General features: G+C 57.0%; 1 protein-coding gene across 2 annotated transcripts in view; it reads left to right on the top strand.

The window, feature by feature from the left end:
* The window catches only part of SUSD4 (sushi domain containing 4), a 95,863-nt gene that overhangs the window by 54,522 nt on the left and 22,681 nt on the right, over positions 1-18,660 (top strand). For both annotated transcript variants that reach the window (XM_042976231.1, XM_042976232.1), the window contains exons 4-5: positions 2,694-2,867; positions 8,435-8,623. In XM_042976231.1, the coding sequence (XP_042832165.1) occupies positions 2,694-2,867; positions 8,435-8,623 (363 nt within the window). The remainder of the gene's footprint in view (positions 1-2,693; positions 2,868-8,434; positions 8,624-18,660) is intronic.

Here is an 18,660-nt window from a genome sequence, read left to right as displayed (position 1 = left end):
TTTTTCCTTTTCTGCTCCGTTCTTTAGGACCCCCGTGTGCTAACTTCTTTAGGACCAGTTAATCTGTTCTTCGGTATAAATGCAAAACACCCGCCTGAATATCCCCTCCTTCATCTGCTGATGGTATTAAATCCTTTGCCCCAAAGCAGGACTCACTCTCGGTGACGGCAGGCGGGTGAAGTTGATTTCTGGGAGGGAAGCCTTTGATAATCTCTCGGTTACGTCCCCGAAGTGTCCATTTGAGCGCTGTCTACGGAGGGTTTGATCGTTGACCCCATTCTGCACGACACAATCAATACTGATGGACCTGTGTTCACAGTCCTTGGCAGTGGTGTTTTTATAGCGGCTTTTAAAAATCCTTGCTGCCTGCTGGATGCATTTGTGCTATAGAAAACCTGTGCTTTTTCCATTTGAAACCAGCACTGATGAAGATTACATTATTTTCAGACACTAAAGATCCTGGCTCATCTGTTTCCACAGAAATACTGTCCGTAGCCATTTACGGGTACCGTTGGCTGGTTGGGGCACACGCACTTCTTCAGCGGGGACGCTGGGCACCAGACGCTGTGGGTAAAAATTCAGGATGGCTCTGTGTGCCATTCGCTCCTGTCGAGGTGTGGTTTAGGGTTTATTACAGCTTGTCTGTTTCACTTCTGTCCTTTGTCCCAGCACAGCCCTGCTTACGGGAGCTCAGACTGCAGCCTCCAGCCCTCCGGTCGGTGGGCGCCCCGTCCCCCAGCAGTCGGTCCTCCACCGCGCCCATGGTGACCCCTCTCTGAGCAGAGGCTGGGAGGCTGTGGTTCCCTGTGACCTGTGTGTCACATGCCCTGTCTGTGCCCCGGCCCCTGCCTGTGGACACGGGCCTGTAGTCGGGAGTTCAGAGCCCTCTGTGTTACCGACCACCTCGCCGAGAGACCGTGAGGCTCCTTCCCTGGTCGGCCAGTGTCCCCATGCCCTCGGTGCCCGCGGACTTTACTCCCTGCAGCTGGCTGCCTGGTGAGCACAAATTCCAAGTCGGTCGTGGAAATGGCTGTTCCGTCACGTAGATTCCTGCCGCGGGGTCGATTTACGGCGAGGTTTTATAGGCGGGTGCCTTGATGAATGTGTTTGTATCTGCTGTGAATGATTCCTGCATCGTGATACTGAAGACTGATGCACGTTTTCCATTAAGAAGGCACCAGTGGTCTGACTGCGTGACGCCGGCCAGGGTTCTTCCGGCACTGATTCCGGGGGGACTCGGCTGTTCTGGTGGGAGACTGTTGGTTAAACGTGAGCAGCTGAAGCCCGTTGCCACCATCCAAAGTTCAAAGCCAAGAGGTCAGATTGGAGGCAGGACAGCGTTTCCAGCCAGATGGCCTCTGCTGAGATCCCCAGGCCCAGGGAAGGCCTGGTGGGCGGGACCCCGGGGGCTTCACGGTCCTGTTTCCCAGGGCGTTTCTTCTCTGCCAGACGTGTGGGGAGTCTAGAAGAGCAGAGTGGACGTGGGAGGAAGCCGGTGGCACAGTCCCTGCTCTCGAGAGGAGGGCAGAGCCGGCTGGCGAGCCTTGACTTTGGCGGCCGTCCCTCGGAACCCCGGGCCCTCGAACCCCCGTCTCTGGGAGCCCCCGGCCCTCGGAGCCTCTGGCCCTTCTCGGCCAAGGCTCTCCGGCGCTGACCTTCCGCGGTCAGATTCCCGGTGCTCCCTGTGCACCCAGCCCCACACCAAAGCTCTGGGCCGCCTTCCGCCGCCTCGGGCCTCAGAGCTGACAGTTCGGAGCTTCGCGGGCCCGGAAGGTCCGGGTTTCTGTTGACGCTGTTCCAGCCGTGTGGGGGTCCAATAAGAACCGTCATAACAAATTCTGAAGCTTGGAGCGCAACCCCCCGTAAGGCAGGGCCTCCTGACTCTTGACAGTGGGATAAACCTCTCGCTCGGGCGCGTGTGAGTCGGAGGCACGGCCGGCTGGCGGCTGTGCGCTGAGCTGGGAGGAGACGGCGCTGGAGGCCCAGGGTTAGACGTCACTCGCTTTATTTTATCTCTTGATCATCTGCTGTGTGCACCCCTTGTTCCTCGGGCCCTCGTTCGGGCGGCCCGTCCCCTCCCGACCTCCGCACCGCTCCAGCTGCCCCCTTGGGAGGCGGTGCTGGCGGCCGCACGTGCGGGGAAGGTCGGTGGGAAGTCCTGGCAGGTGCAGTCCTGCCTCGGCCCCTCTTTTCCACCAGGCGTATCTTCTGTGCCCCACAGGCCGAGGCTGCGGGCCGTGGGGGGGGACCACCACGTGGGCGGCGGCGTGAACCCCCAACTCTTGTGTTTCTTCACTCATTTCCACAATCACCGAGAGCTCACTGTGTGGTATCGGGTGTCACAGGCAGGAGATGAAGTTGCTTTCGTGGCCGGATCCCCCTTCCTATGTCCCTCCCCGTGTCCCTCTCGTGTCCCTCCCCCTGCCCCTCCCGTGTCCCTCCCGTGCCCCTCCCTGCGTCCCTCCCTGTGTCCCTCCCTGTGTCCCACCCTGTGTCCCTCTCATGCCCTCCCGTGTCCCTCCCTGTGTCCTCTCCCGTGTCCCTCCTGTGTCTCTGAGAAGCAGGCTGTGCCGCTCGCGGGCACACCTGAGCCCCGAGTGGAGCCTGAGGCCGGGTCTGGGAAGAGGAGTGAAGCTGGGAGCCACGAGCGGTGTGAGTTGGGTTGATAACGTGTCCTGTTCACGCAATTGCAGATTGCCGCGTCCCTCAGGTGGAAGATGCTGAGATCCGTAACAAGACCTACAGACAGGGAGATAAGCTGATCGTCACCTGTCACGACGGGTTCAAGATCCGTTACCCCGACCTTCACAACATGGTTTCGCTGTGTCGCGATGATGGGACTTGGGACAATCTGCCCCTCTGTCAAGGTGGGTGCAGAGCACGTGTCCCTAACAGGTCGCGGGGACTGCGCTCGGCCCGCACCCCCTGCACTGGGATCGGAGTCCCCGCACCCTCCCTGCAAAAGCATTCGCGGAAATACCTCATTGTTCAGGAGATAAGAGGCTGGCGGCCGGGCGTGAGCTCAGTGATGAATTATTGCATATTCAATGAAAATAGTATTTACACTCATTTCAGTGGTGGTGAGAACACACTTATGGCTAATCTCACAGAGGCCTCTGTAAGATTACAGAGGATCTTCATAATGCGATCCCTTTTTATAATGCACAAGGATCAGAAAAATAATCAAATTCAGATTTATCCAAACCGCACAGTGAGTATTCCTTGCACTTTTAAAATTGGGCCGACGTCGACCCTGTTTGTGAAAATAAGTCCCCCCATTCACATCAGTTCTGATTTTATTTTTTGACATGTGACCTGGACCGAGGGCCCAAGAGGCCCACGCATAATTCATCATTTGAGGGGAGGGCGGGCCGGGTCCGGTGACGGCCAACGTGGGCCCCGCGCGTGGGAGTCCGGCTGGCAGGCTCTGACGCTCTGCGAGCCGTGGTTGCAGATCAGTGGTTTCCTTCCGTGGGGGCTGGAGTCGGGGCCCCTCAGGAGAACGTGGGCGCAGGACTGGAGGACGGGGGACACGCACCCCACCACACGGCAGGGCTCTCCGCGGAAACTCCCCTCACCCCGCGGCTGCTCCCCCGCTTTCTAGAGGTTCCCTTTCACACCACGTGAGGACCACGTGCCCCTTCACCAGCTCTTTCGGTCGCGGTTACTTTTTTTAAATGCCCAATGGCAGGGCCCTTGTCAGGGGCTCAGGTGCGGCTCTCCCCGTGCTCGCCCAGCCCCTCCGTCCACCGCCCCACACTCAGGTCTCAGCGCGGCAGGAGGGAGCAGGCCCACCGGGCTGGAGACTGCTGCTTCGTCAGTCAGCCCTGCAGGCCAGCCTCATTCCTCCAGTGGCCTGGTCTGCACCCACCGGCCCTCCACTGGAGCCCCCGCCTGTGCCCCCCCATGGGACCCCTGCCCTCCCCTCTCCTCCACTGGAGCCCCCGCCTGTGCCTCCCCCCCAGCGGGACCCCTCCTCTCCCCTCCCCTCCACTGGAACCCCCGCCTGTGCCCCGCCCATGGGACCCCTGCCCTCCCCTCTCCTCCCCTCCACTGGAGCCCCTGCCTGTGCCCCCCCCATGGGACCCCTGCCCTCCCCTCTCCTCCACTGGAGCCCCCGCCTGTGCCCCCCCCATGGGACCCCTGCCCTCCCCTCTCCTCCACTGGAGCCCCCGCCTGTGCCCCCCCCATGGGACCCCTGCCCTCCCCTCTCCTCCACTGGAGCCCCCGCCTGTGCCCCCCCCATGGGACCCCTGCCCTCCCCTCCCCTCCACTGGAGCCCCCGCCTGTGCCCCCCCATGGGACCCCTGCCCTCCCCTCCCCTCCACTGGAGCCCCCGCCTGTGCCCCCCCCATGGGACCCCTGCCCTCCCCTCTCCTCCACTGGAGCCCCCGCCTGTGCCCCCCCATGGGACCCCTGCCCTCCCCTCTCCTCCACTGGAGCCCCCGCCTGTGCCCCCCCCATGGGACCCCTGCCCTCCCCTCCCCTCCACTGGAGCCCCCGCCTGTGCCCCCCCCCAATGGGACCCCTGCCCTCCCCTCTCCTCCACTGGAGCCCCCGCCTGTGCCCCCCCCATGGGACCCCTGCCCTCCCCTCTCCTCCACTGGAGCCCCCGCCTGTGCCCCCGCCATGGGACCCCTGCCCTCCCCTCTCCTCCACTGGAGCCCCCGCCTGTGCCCCCCCATGGGACCCCTGCCCTCCCCTCCCCTCCACTGGAGCCCCCGCCTGTGCCCCCCCCCAATGGGACCCCTGCCCTCCCCTCTCCTCCACTGGAGCCCCCGCCTGTGCCTCCCCCCAAATGGGACCCCTCCTCTCCCCTCCCCTCCACTGGAGCCCCTGCCTGTGCCCCCCCATGGGACCCCTGCCCTCCCCTCTCCTCCACTGGAGCCCCCGCCTGTGCCTCCCCCCCAGCGGGACCCCTCCTCTTCCCTCCCCTCCACTGGAACCCCCGCCTGTGCCCCGCCCATGGGACCCCTGCCCTCCCCTCTCCTCCCCTCCACTGGAGCCCCTGCCTGTGCCCCCCCCCAATGGGACCCCTGCCCTCCCCTCCCCTCCACTGGAGCCCCCGCCTGTGCCCCAACCAATGGGACCCCTGCCCTCCCCTCTCCTCCACTGGAGCCCCCGCCTGTGCCCCCCACCATGGGACCCCTGCCCGCCCCTCTCCTCCACTGAAACCCCCGCCTGTGCCTCCCCCCCAGCGGGACCCCTCCTCTCCCCTCCCCTCCACTGGAGCCCCCGCCTGTGCCCCCCCCAATGGGATCCCTGCCCTCCCCTCCCCTCCACTGGAGCCCCCGCCTGTGCCTCCCCCCAAATGGGACCCCTCCTCTCCCCTCCCCTCCACTGGAGCCCCTGCCTGTGCCCCGCCCATGGGACCCCTGCCCTCCCCTCCCCTCCACTGGAGCCCCCGCCTGTGCCCCCCCGCAATGGGACCCCTGTCCTCTCCTCCCCTCCACTGGAGCCCCCGCCTGTGCCCCCCCATGGGACCCCTCCTCTCCCCTCCCCTCCACTGGAGCCCCCGCCTGTGCCCCCCCGCAATGGGACCCCTGTCCTCTCCTCCCCTCCACTGGAGCCCCCGCCTGTGCCCCCCCATGGGACCCCTCCTCTCCCCTCCCCTCCACTGGAGCCCCCGCCTGTGCCCCCCCGCAATGGGACCCCTGTCCTCTCCTCCCCTCCACTGGAGCCCCCGCCTGTGCCCCCCCATGGGACCCCTCCTCTCCCCTCCCCTCCACTGGAGCCCCCGCCTGTGCCCCCCCATGGGACCCCTGCCCGCCCCTCTCCTCCACTGGAGCCTCCGCCTGTGCCTCCCCCCAATGGGACCCCTGCCCTCCCCTCTCCTCCACTGGAGCCCCCGCCTGTGCCCCCCCATGGGACTCCTGCCCGCCCCTCTCCTCCACTGGAGCCCCCGCCTGTGCCCCCCCCCCAATGGGACCCCTGCCCGCCCCTCTCCTCCACTGGAGCCCCCGCCTGTGCCCCCCCCCACGGGACCCCTGCCCTCCCCTCCACTGGAGCCCCCGCCTGTGCCCCCCCATGGGACCCCTGCCCTCCCCTCCCCTCCACTGGAGCCCCTGCCTGTGCCCCCCCCCATGGGACCCCTGCCCGCCCCTCTCCTCCACTGGAGCCCCCGCCTGTGCCTCCCCCCCAGCGGGACCCCTCCTCTCCCCTCCCCTCCACTGGAACCCCCGCCTGTGCCCCGCCCATGGGACCCCTGCCCTCCCCTCCCCTCCACTGGAGCCCCTGCCTGTGCCCCCCCGCAATGGGACCCCTGTCCTCTCCTCCCCTCCACTGGAGCCCCCGCCTGTGCCCCCCCCATGGGACCCCTGCCCGCCCCTCTCCTCCACTGGAGCCCCCGCCTGTGCCCCCCCCATGGGACCCCTGCCCTCCCCTCCCCTCCACTGGAGCCCCCGCCTGTGCCCCCCCCATGGGACCCCTGCCCTCCCCTCCCCTCCACTGGGGCCCTGTCTGTGCCCTGCCTGAGGCAGCCTGACTCCTCAGAGCCCTGGGGGGAATATAATTGGCCCTTAGAATGACATAACCCTGAGGCTTTCACTGTAGAACCGGGGGCCTGAAGCCCAAGGAGGAGCCACTCTATTATCTAGAGGTGCAGGTGGGAATCACATTACTGACTCAAAGTCTGGTTTCTACTGCTGTGTTTAGGACGGGACGGCCTGTCCCTAGGCACACAGCGTCTCTTTTTTTCTTTGATTTACTGCTTGAGTCATAACCCCTTCTGTCTGCTTTTGGGCGGTCGGGGAGCCCTGTCCCAAGGCCCCTTTTCCGGGGGAACTTCGGGTATTGGAGAGCAGCGCATGATGCCCGCTGTGGGCCGTGGGCCACCTGGTTGCTCCTTGGGGGAAGCCAGCTTACCTGTGTGGGCGGCTCAGAACTGCACTCTTTCCCGGCAGGAGGCGAGGGTCCCCTGTGTCAGCGCCTCTGAACTTGCTCGGTTCTGATGCATCACGTGTTCGTGCCAATCCCCATGTTCTGTTTTCTCAGTTACTGATTCCGTTCGTTCCTGACCCCCCCCCCCCGCCCCCGATATTTCACTTTCGTCACGAACACCGTCCACGTTCAGCTCCGTCGTTAAATCATCGAGGGCCGTGGAGAGGCGATGTGGCTGCGTCTTAGATACGGTCCACCCCGAGTGTTGGCTGGTGCGGGGGGTGGTCTCTTGGGTCCGCAGATCTCTGTGGCTCCAGCACACGGCCGTGTGGGGTCCGCCCAGAGTCCGCGTCTCCCGAAGTTCTGCATGCTGGGGGGGCCTCTCTGGCCGCACCCTGGTCTCACCCTCGTACACGGACGTCACCTGCCGGTTTGCTGACCAAACAGTTTTCCGAAGACAAAGCCCTCTGATGCTTCTGATACGTAACACAGCCGCCTAAAAGGAGGGCCCGGTCACCTGCTGCGGGGGGTGTGATGTAATTTGTACTCGGTGATTGGAAGGGAAAGGAGGGATTTCCATTATACGTTATTTATTTCACACACAGTTAGTTCTCCCCAGGAAGAGCACGGCTCGGCAGGGCCATTATTCCCGCCAGTGGAACCACTGAAGGCAGTAAGAGACCCCATGGTTGCAGTGGATGCCACACCGGGTGGGTCTGTGTGCTGGGAATGCCCCACTGGGCTGCACAGATCCCACTGGAAGTGTCCCCTGGGCTGCACGGGCTCCTGTGTCAGTGCTGGACCCAGCCCCACTTGCACTCGGAAAGCACACGGAACTGGGCCTCCGAGAGGGCCCCACAGCTGCACCAGCACCCGGAGCCTTAGTGTCCGTCCTTGGGCTCCACACAGACCCGAACCAGAGGGCTCAGGGGAGGACCCAGCAGTCTGCTCTGCGACGCCCTCTGTCCAGGTCATTCTCAAGGCTGAGAGCCACGGGTCCCTTACCCACTGCACATAAAACACAGCTGGGTCTTTGGGCGGAATCACACCGGGTCAGGCGGGCATCCACTCTGTAATCCGCACAGCAGCAGGGGGTTTGCGTGATAGCCTTCTCGAACGCCCCAGACCACCCCCAACCCCACCCCCCGACCGTTGAAACAGTCAGGGTGTTGGTCCCTCCACGGTGGTTCTCAGCCCGGCGGCACATTCAACTTATTTGGAGAGTGTCCAGGCTGCCTGTGGACCCGGGGCACGGGACCGGGCGTTGGTGTTTATCAAAAGTTCCTCAGGTGATTCTCAGGTGCAGTCAGGGCTACGACCACCGGCCAGGGCCCCGCAGCTACCACCCCCCCCCCCCCCACCCGCCGTGTGCAGCTGTAAAACCTAACATCCGAGTCACGAATGGGATAGTGGAGCAGATGAAGGGGTGTGGCCAAGGCACTCAGTCCCCAGAGGCCAGGTCACGCTTCCAGCGAGTGAATCCACCGGGGCGGGGGCGGATCTGAAGGTGCACAGAGGCGATCGAGCCAGACTGTCCCCTTCTGTCCCCTCGCAGGCTGCCTGAGACCTCTCTCCTCCTCTAACGGCTACGTGAACATCTCCGAGTTCCAGACCTCCTTCCCCGTGGGGACCGTCATCTCCTATCACTGCTTTCCTGGCTTTAAGCTGGAGGGGTCGGAGTATCTCGAATGCTTGCACAACCTCATCTGGTCGTCCAGCCCGCCCCGGTGCCTCGCTCTGGAAGGTAACGTGCCTCCCTGTTTCGTGGCTGGATCTTGGGTTATTGAAGCGGGCGTGTCGCTAGGAGAGCTGAGCGTTACGGTCACAGTATTGTTTCCTGAGCACACGGGGCCCGAGCTGAGGCAGCGAGCCTGGCCATCGGCCAAGAAGCAGGACTTAGAACCGTCGTAAAACCGGCTCCCCTCCCCTGCCCGTCCTAGGCTTAAAGGGAATAAAAGAGAAAAGTTTCAAGCATCAAAGGTTAAACTGCAAAATATTGCAGAATTAAATGAAATGTCTTCAAAAATTAATTTTCTCTGCACTAAATGAAAACAGATTGTATTACGGCATCGTTAATCTCACCCCTCATTTTATCGTTGTGTCAATGTTTCTTCCTATTTCCGAGCAGTTTACGGCTTAGCTGTAAATGCTTTGCTGGGAGCACACACACTTGGAAGCCTGAAACCAAGAGCTCCTTCCTCCGTGGTCTCCCTAAACGTCTGTGATGATTCTAGAGCGTGGTTCACGAAGAGGCACTGATCAGTGAGGGGACGGGGCGCCCAGTGACAGGATCAGGCCCGTGTCTGGGGGGTAGAGCCGTACAGACTTCCGCCAGGAAAGGTGGGCATGCTGGCTCGGCCCTGGCTTTAATGCGGGTCTTGAAATTATGATCAAACAAACACCAGTTTTCTTCTGGGCGTCTGAGCCCGGTGGGGAGAAGAAAACGAGAGCTCCACTAGGAGCCTGTCCACAGCTCGTGTGGCCTCTCGTGGGAAGCAAGACACGACAACATGGTGTTCTCTCCAGGCTGTGCGTGCGGTGCGGGAAGAGGCTGCGGGTTCCGGAAAGCGCCTCCCCCGGGGATTTGGACTTGGAGTGGGGGGGGGATGGAGCGTCGGCAGGGAGTGGGGAAGAGGGGCTGCCGGACCACCAGCGGCAGCGGTGTCCTCAGAGCCCAACCCCCACTGCCCACCCATCCCAAATCCCCCGGGGTCAGCCTCCAGGGGACATGTCAGAAGAGATGTGGGTGCACAGTTAAATCTGAGTTTTGGATAAACAGCAAATGATTTCTTAAAAAAAATGTTTTTAATGTGTATTTATTTTTGAGAAAGAGAGAGAGAGACAGAGCAGACCAGGGGAGTAGCAGAGAGAGAGGGAGACAAGAATCCAAAGCAGCCTCCAGGCTCTGAGCTGTCAGCACAGAGCCCAACCTGGGGCTCGAACCCATGAACCATGAGATCCTGACTGAGCTGAAGTCGGATGCTCAACTGACTGAGCCCCCCAGGCGCCCCAACAGCAAACCATTTCTTACTATGAACGTGCCCTGAACGTTGCATGGGACTTAACTCATGGTGGAAAATTACTTTGTTAAATTTGAAGTTGACATAACCGAGTGTGCGGTGTTCTCACTCGTTAAACCGGCGACCCTAACCTCAGGGTGGGGCGTCCTGTGTCCCTCCCCCCCGTCTGGACCGCAGGCTGAGGTGAGCCTGGGTCCAGGAGAGGGGACTCTGAGGTCCGGAAGCGTCTCCCTGCGCAGACAACCAGAAACAGAGACTCGGTGGAGGGAGTCGTTGGCGGGATCCCGTCGGTTCAAAATGCCGGTTTTCACACCTCTTCAAGTCTGTCGCGTTCTGATCAGCTCCGTTTTGAAACTTTGAACGCTTGTTTTTGTGGAGCCTGGAGAACACGGTGTGAACAGGTACGGCAAACTTGGAGGTCTGAACGGGGAGGTGGGCCGTGGCCCCCGCCAGCGAGGGCCGTGGCCCAGGGGGCCGCCTGCGTCGCAAATGCCGAGTCCTTCCTAGAGTTTTGTTGTGTGCGTTTAGGTCACCTTTATTCCCCCGCACGGTGCCGTAAAACACCTGCCAGACCCAGGTGCGGGACCTGGCACTGCTAACCAGCTGGAGACCCCAAAGCCACGATCCTGGACCCAGAGCCACGGTGCAGCCTGAAGGCTTTTTGTCTCAAGACTTGATAGAAACGGGGCTGAATTAAACGATGGGTCAAAGTAACAAGTGCGACTTTACGACAGGTTATCCAGCGGGGCCCCGGCGTCGGTGTTTCTTCAGCTCCGCCAGGATCGTGTGCCATGTTGGTGGGGGGCAGGACCCTATTTGTACAACATAGTCACTGGGCGTGCGTGGTCGGTGAACCGTCCTGAAGGGCTCTGCCCCTTGCACGTGCCACTGTTTCCCCCTCAGTGTCCATCTTTCCGAGCTCACAATCTGATTTTTCTTGATGGCCCAGTGGAGATCTGTGCACGGTGCTGGGGAAGCAGGAAGCTCTCAGGGGCTTCTAAAAATGGGGCAATCTGGCCCCCGAGTGCCCGGGTCTGGACGGCTGTGCCGTGGTGCTTTCCGGGCTCACCGTGACCGCCAGCCCATTGGCTGTCCGTGTGCCTGTCCTGTAGCTCCCCCAGCCCCGGCTTTTCCAAACCTGCTAAGGGCCAGGAGAAGGGGTCACACAGAGGGCCAGGAGGCAGGTGGCACACTGAGCAAGGGAGGGCACCGCCATCAGACCCGCCGGGCGGGCTCCCGTCCTGGGTCTCCCCCTTCATCGCTTTGCCCCAGGGTGGGTCACTTGGCTTGTCCGTCCCCATTTCCGCACCTGCCAAATGGGGCAGATGGTTATGTTCCTCCCGAGACCGCGAGGCTCCACGTGGTAACGGGTTCGGAGTCGGTGAGTGGTCCTCCAAGTGGCCGCCGTTATCACTGTGCTCAGAATTTAGATACGTAGGCCGGTCTGGACATGGCTGTGTGAACAGAGTACCGAGCTTTTCTGCTCGTACATTGTGACTGTTCTCGCTGCTCTGGTGTTTGCAGATAAGACGAATCCCAGATGACAGAAACCCTGAACCACAGCAATTTGCATTAATTTTGAGAGCTTACTGTGTTGGACACAGTAACACAGTGTTGGACACAGTAACTCAGTCTTCCTAGTGAGACAGGTGCTGTTTTAACCCACTTCACTGATGGGCTTGTAAAGTTCCAGAAACTCACCAGTTCATACCACCAGTAAGTGAGCGAGCTGGGACTCAGACATGGGTCTCTGTCACCTCAGAGCTCCTGTTCCTAATCACCAGGGCACTTTATCCAATTAAATTGATTGCTTTACGTCCAACAGGGAAACAATGGGATGTTTTTATAGCCATTTTGTAAAGAGTGAAAAAATTTTGAAAAAACACATAGGAAGGGACTCCTATGTTGTTGTTCGTCCTGTGGGAATCCTAGCTGCAGGGCACGTGAGGCCAGATGGAGGCCACTCGCTGTTGTCCCCAGGGCCCGCCGTCTCCCCGTCACGGTGGAGAGCCCACCAGGGTAGTGTCTCCTGTCACAGACCAGGTATGACACCTTGAAGGACAACCTGACCTGTCCAGACCCTCCACCCCTGGGTCCTGGCTCTTCTGCCACATGGTGCCTCTTGGCCTCACTCGGCTGGAGGGCACCTGGTGAGGTCAGGCTTCTCCAGCTCCGATGGCCGTCCCAAGGTGTCCGTGACCCCAGGATGGATGCCTGGCCTCATGAGGGGCTCACATTTCGGAAGGAGAAGCTCCAGCAGCTTCGCTGAAGGCCCAGGTCATGTGTCCAAGGTCAGGACACTTGCCGCACTGAGAGCGGAAGGTCCTGGAGCACGCGTTCCCTGTAGCTGTGCCGGGGGCAGGGGACAAAGCACCTGAAATCATAGTCTTGAACCACAATGTCGCTCCATCGTTGAAAAATAGACGCGAGGCTTTAAAACGAAGGTTATAATAAAGGACAATGAACGACACTATATGATGATACAGGTGTCAATCCACCAAGAAGGTACAGCATTTATAAATACATATGTATCCAACGTAGGAGCCCCTGAATAGTTAAAGCAAATATAAGCAGACCTACAAGAAGAAATTTATAGCAATACAATGATACCAGGGGACTTTAACACCCGCTTACATCAATGGACAGATCATCACACAGAAAATCAATCAGGAAACATCAACCTCAAATGACACGTTATACCAGATGGGCTTAACAGACGTATACACCGTACTCCACCCCAAACCAGCAGAATACACATTCTTCTCAAGTACACGTGGAACTCTGTGTCCGGGACACATCATGTGTTAAGCCACAAAGCAAGTCGTAATAAACGCAAGAAGACTGACATCCTATCAAGTATCTTTTCTGACCACAATGGTATAAAACTAGAAATCAATTACAAGAAAAAAAACTGGGAAAACAAATACGTGGAGATTAAATAACATGTTACTGAACAAGTGCTGGGTCATAGAAGAAATCAAAGGAGAAGTAAAAAAAAAAAAATACGTAGACACAAATGAAAAAAAGAAATGTGACATAATGAAATCTACAGGATACAGCAACAGTGGTTCTAAGGGAAAAGTTCATAACCATACAAGCCTATCTCAAGACACCAGAGAAATCTCAAATAAACAATTTACACCTAAAGGAACTGGAAGAAGAACCAGCAAAGCCCAAAGTTAGCAGAAAGAAGGATATAATAAAGATCAGGAAGGAAATAAGTGAAATAGAGACTCAAATGATAATAGAAAGATCAATGAAACTAAGAGCTAGTTTTTCGAAAAAATAAACAAAATTGACAAACTTTTAGCCAGATTCACCAGTAAAAAGGAGAAAGGCCTCAAATAAAATCAGAAATGAAAGAGGAGAAGTTACAACCAACAGCACACAAATACAGAGGATAAAAGGGGCTACTAGAACAATTCTATACCAACAAAAGTGGACAACATAGAAATAAATGGATAAATTCCTAGAAACTTATGATCTTCCCAGACTGAATCATGAAGAAAATCTGAATAGACTGATTACTAGTAAGAAGATTGAGTCAGTGATCAAAAACCTCCCAAGAAACCAAAGTCCAGTACCAGTTAGTTTCAGTGGTGAATTCTACCAAACATCCAAAGATTTAATGGCAATCCTTCTCAAACTCTTCCAAAACACTGAAGAGGAGAAAATGCTTCCAAAGTCATTTTACAAGGCCAGCATTACCCTGATACTAAAACCAGATAATGACAACACAAGAAAATTATAAGCCAGTATCCCCAATGAACAGTCATGTAAAAATCATCAACAAGGTATTAGCAAAATGAATTCAACGATATATTTAGAAGATCACATACAATGATCAAGTGGGATTTATTCCAGGGATGCAAGAGTGGTCAACATTTGTAAGTCAGTCATCGTGATACGCCACATTAACAAAACAGAAGGTAAAAATCACGCGGTCATTTCAATAGATGCAGGAAAAGCATTTGTCAATATTCAACATCTTTTTATGATAAAAACTCTCCACAAAGTGTGTGTACAAGGAATGTACCTCAAGGTAATGAAAGTCATAATATGACAAACTCAAAGCTAATACACTCAACAATGAAAAGCTGAAAACTTTTCCTCTAACGTCAGGGACAAGACAAGGATGCCCCTTCTCCCTCTTTTATTCAACATAGTACTGGAAGTGCTAGTCAGAGCAATTAGGCAAGGAAAAAAAATAAAGGCACATAAAGAAAAAGTAAAACTGCTACTATGTGTAGATGACATGATACTATATATAGAAAACTCGGAAGACTCCACCAAAAAACTGTTAGAATAAATGAACTTAGTAGAAGTTGCTGGACACAACATTAATATACAAATATCTGCTGGTTTTCTATACACGAATAGCTAACCGTCAGAGAAATCAAGAAAACAGTGTCATTTACAATCACATCAGAAAGAATCAAATAGGATGAGAGGGTGATCTGGCTATGACATTTGTCACCCATTGATCACCAAGGTTGATTTGGCTGGCTGGGCAGGTGTCCCCTTCCTCCCTCAGCTCTCCACACACGTCCCTCCCGAAGCTGCACACTTAGTAGAAGCGGACGACCTTCCCTAATAGAGGAGGACGGTCAAAGGCATACAAGTGGCTGTGTTCACCTCCTAGGACCTCCAAACAAGCTCTCAAAGTCCATTTGTGGGAGAGTGTAGGGCAGTCAAGCTTCCAAGACTCAACACATTCAAGTGAGGCGCTGCATGCGGCGGTCTGCCTTTCTGTAAAATTAAGAAATGAAAGAAGAGTAAAATACTAACCAAGGAGGTGAAAAATCTAACCAAGGAGGTGAAAGACTGGTACACTGAAAACTGTAAGACTTTGATGAAAGAAACTGAAGGTGACACGAACAAATGGAAAGACATTCCACACTCATGGGTTAGAAGAACAGATTTGTTACAGTGTCCGTGCTAGCCAAGGCAATCTATGGATTCAAAGCTGTCAAAATTCCAATGGTGTTTCTTCACAGAAATAGAACAAATCATCCTAAAATTTGTGTGGAACCACAAAGGACCCTAGAGAGCCAAAACAGTCTTGAGAAAGAAGAGTAAAGCCAAAGGTATCACACTCCCTGATTTCAAACACTATTACAAAGCTATAGCAGTTAGAGCAGTGTGGTCCTGGCACAAAAATAGACATGTAGATGGATAGAACAGAATAGAGATCCCAGAAATAAACCCACAATTCTATGGTCAATTACCTTACGACAAAGAAGGCAAGAATACACGATGGGGAAAAGAAAATCTCTTCAACAAATGGCGCTGGGAGAACCTGACAGCTACATGCAAAAGAATGAAACTGGACCACTTTCTTACATCATATACAAAAATAAACTCAACATGGATTAAAGACCTGAGTGTGAGGTCTGAAACCATAAAAATCCTAGAAGAAAACATAGGTGGTAAGCTCCTTGACATCTGCCTCAGTGAGGTTTTCTTGGCCCTGACTCCAAAGATAAAGGAAGCCAAAGCAAAACTAAGCAGGCGGGATTACATCAAAATAAAATGCTGCCATGAAGGAAACCACCGAGAAAATGAAGAGGTAGCCTACTGAATGGGAGAAGATGTTTGCTAATCATATGACCGATGAGAGGTTAATATCCAAAATATATAAAGAACTCATGCAACTCAATAACAACAAACACCCCCAAACCATTGAGTTAAAAATGGGTAAAAGATCTGAACAGATATTTTCCCAAAGAAGACATCCAGATGGCAAACAGACCCATGAGAAGATGCTCAACGTCACTTCTCATCAGGGAAATACAAATCAAAACCATGATGAGATGTCGCCTCACACCTGTCAGGATGGCCAGAATCAACAACACAAGAAACAACAGGTGTCGGCGAGGATGCGGAGAGAGGGGAACCCTCGTGGCACTGTTGGTGGGAATGCAAACTGGTGCAGCCACCATGGAGAACAGTACGGAGTTTCCTCAAAAAAATTAGAAATAGATCTACCCTATGACCCAGCAATTCCACTTCTGGGTATTTACCCAAGGAACACAAGAACACTAATTCAGAGGGATACATGCACCCCAGTGTTTACTGGAACATTATTTACAGTAGCCAAGAAACAGAAACAACCTAATTGTCCATCAGTAGATGAATGGGTAAGAAAGATGTGGTTTTTATACACAATGGAATATTACTTAGCCATAAAATCAGCAATCAGACCTTGCCATTTGCAATGGCAGGGACGAGTTTTATGTTAAAATGTCAGACAAATACTGCATGGTTTCACTTTCGTGTGGTGGAATCTGAAAAACAAAACAAAACCCAGACTCCTAGATTGAGAGAACATATTTGGTGGTTGGTAGGGGTGGGGTGGGTGCAATGGGGGGAGGGGTCAGGAAATACAAACTCCCAGTTATAAACAGCGTGGGGAATATACCCAGCGATGTTGTATTAACGGTGTGTGGTGACACGGGTCACCAGACTTGCTGCGGTGGCCATTTCGCTGTGTTTACAAATGTCAAATCAGTGCGTTGCACAGGTAATGTAATACTGTGTGTCACTGGGACCTCGGTGAGGAAGAAGAAGGCGGCGGGGAGCAGGGGCATCCAGAAAGGTGGGGAGCCTGGCCCCGGGGGTCGTGCCTGTGTTTGTTTTTCCCAAACAGGGACTAAATCACCCCAGGATCCGCGGGCACGAAGGTGCCATTTGCGGTGACTCGGGCCGTGGCTTCGCCAGTGCAGAACTTTTCAACAGGTGCCGGGCTGGCATTTCCCCCGCGGAACAAGCAAAGCCGACCCCATTAGCAGCCGAACGTGGGAAAGTTTGTTTCTAAATCCGACCAGTCTCACCATTCAAATTGCCCAAAGTAATTTTTTCCCTTCTGCTCACTTGAGAGCGCACAGGCTCAGGGATGCAGGCTTAACCCACGGTTTCAGCCTCAAATTACAGGAACGCAGCACTCGATTTCCTGAGAACCTGCCAGCGCCCAGGGGTCCGCTCAGGTCCACGTCCTTCTGCAAGAGAAAGAGCAAAAAATAAGAACCTGAAAAACCCTGTTTGGCCAAATGTGAAATAACTGGAAAGGTTCCAGTTTAGGATCAAAACTGAGAGCCAGTGTGGATGTGAAGGTCTGGCTGCGGTGGAGCGGAGTCAGGACCTGGGGGGTCCCAGAGCCCCCAGTGCGATTTCCCTGCAGGAACCTGGGCCTCCCGCAGTGGCACCGCCGAGGCGACCCAGTGCCGGGAACAGCAGACACGCAGCAGGGAGTGTGGGCTCCTCCATGCGACCCGCCGGAGCCCCTCGGGGTCCAGGATGCACCCAAGGGCGCCTACCCCGTGCCAGCGCCGTCCGTCTTAAAGAAGGAGCACTGGAGCACCCCAGGAGTCGTTGCGAAGAAGGGTGCCGTGCGCTCTCTGGGCTGTGAGGTCACGTGTCGCTGGGTCCGCCCCAAACCAGGCGGGACCCTCCGTGTCACCAGACCAGCCAGCCAGGGGGAGGGGCGTCTCCACGGCCTTCCTGCCCTGGGTTCCCGGAAAGACACTGAAGAATCAGATCCCTGGGTTAACCGGAAACTCTCCTGCACTGGATTCTAAGTAACTTGGCCGGACCGAGCCCCCAGCGGGATTTCCTGGAGCTGAGTTTGGACCATCCGTCTGGAATTCCTTAGGCACCCGCCTCCCTTTCTGCCCCTCCCCACGCCCCCCTGCACCTCCTTGGCAGAAATGAAGCAGTAGCGACCGGTTGCCTGGGTGTGTCCGCGCCTGGGAGGGCGTGCCAGCCCCTGGGTCTGCACCCGCGCCCACCCCCTCCCTGCCTCTCTGTGCCCCCTCCTCACCCACGCTCTCCAACAGGGAGAACTCAGACTTGGCCTTCCTACGAGCAGCGTGGGGACGACACGGTGAACAGCCACCGGCGGAACCTCCCTTTGATTCATTCCACGGGCCTGGACACCGCCCCACGCGCCCTCCCCCCCCCCCCCCCGAGGTGCCTCACCCTGACGAGTGCCACGAGTGTCATGATACATGTGCTGCCATCCGGCAGATGAGGAAACTGAGGCTCGGATGGCGTGTACCCTCTCCCAAGGTTGCCTGCTCCCGGGGTGGGGGGTGAGCCCGCAGCTCTTCCTGGCTCCCGGGGCCCAGCACACCTGCTGGAAGCCAGGGTCTGGGTTCTAAGTCTGGCTCCGCGGGTCCGTCTTTTCGATGCGGGCCCCCCACTCCTCCCAGAGCCACATCCCCGACTCTGCTCCTGCCCAGAACGCTCTGCTCCCAGAGAGGCTGCAGAGGGGAGGGGGCACGAGGAGAGGCCCCCGCAACCGCCCGCAGGACCCAGGGCCCCATCCCCGCGGAGGGAGCCGTGGCTGCACAGGGTGGTCCTGCATCAGGCACCTCCTGTAGCCTCGGAACGGCTCTGGGCCCTGCCGCTCGCCCTTTGTGGAAGGAGTAGGCCCTGCGGGGCGGCCGGAGCTCCCCTGGCGGTGCCCCTTCTGTGGCTCATGCCGGCTTCTCCGCCCCCTGGTGCTCGGGGCACCGGGTTTTCTGTCACGTGTCACGTACGACGTACTAGGTACGACGTTCTCTTATCGAGGAGGGAGGACATGCTCCGTGATCGGACGACGTTGTCGAGGAGGGAGGACACGCTCTGTGATGGGCTCGAGCCACGCTGCAAATGCAGGGGGGCGACGTGGGCGTTTCTTCCTATTCCCTCCTTCCCAGGCCGGACATGCACCTGCCTGCCGTGGGAAGAGCAGTGACCAGCTGGCCACCCGCACCCACCG

Source organism: Panthera tigris, chromosome F3, assembly GCF_018350195.1.
Source record: "Panthera tigris isolate Pti1 chromosome F3, P.tigris_Pti1_mat1.1, whole genome shotgun sequence".
NCBI classification, from domain to species: Eukaryota; Metazoa; Chordata; class Mammalia; order Carnivora; family Felidae; genus Panthera; species Panthera tigris.
The sequence above is the reverse complement of the archived record's forward strand: the minus strand, read 5'-3'. Positions and strand labels throughout refer to the sequence as shown.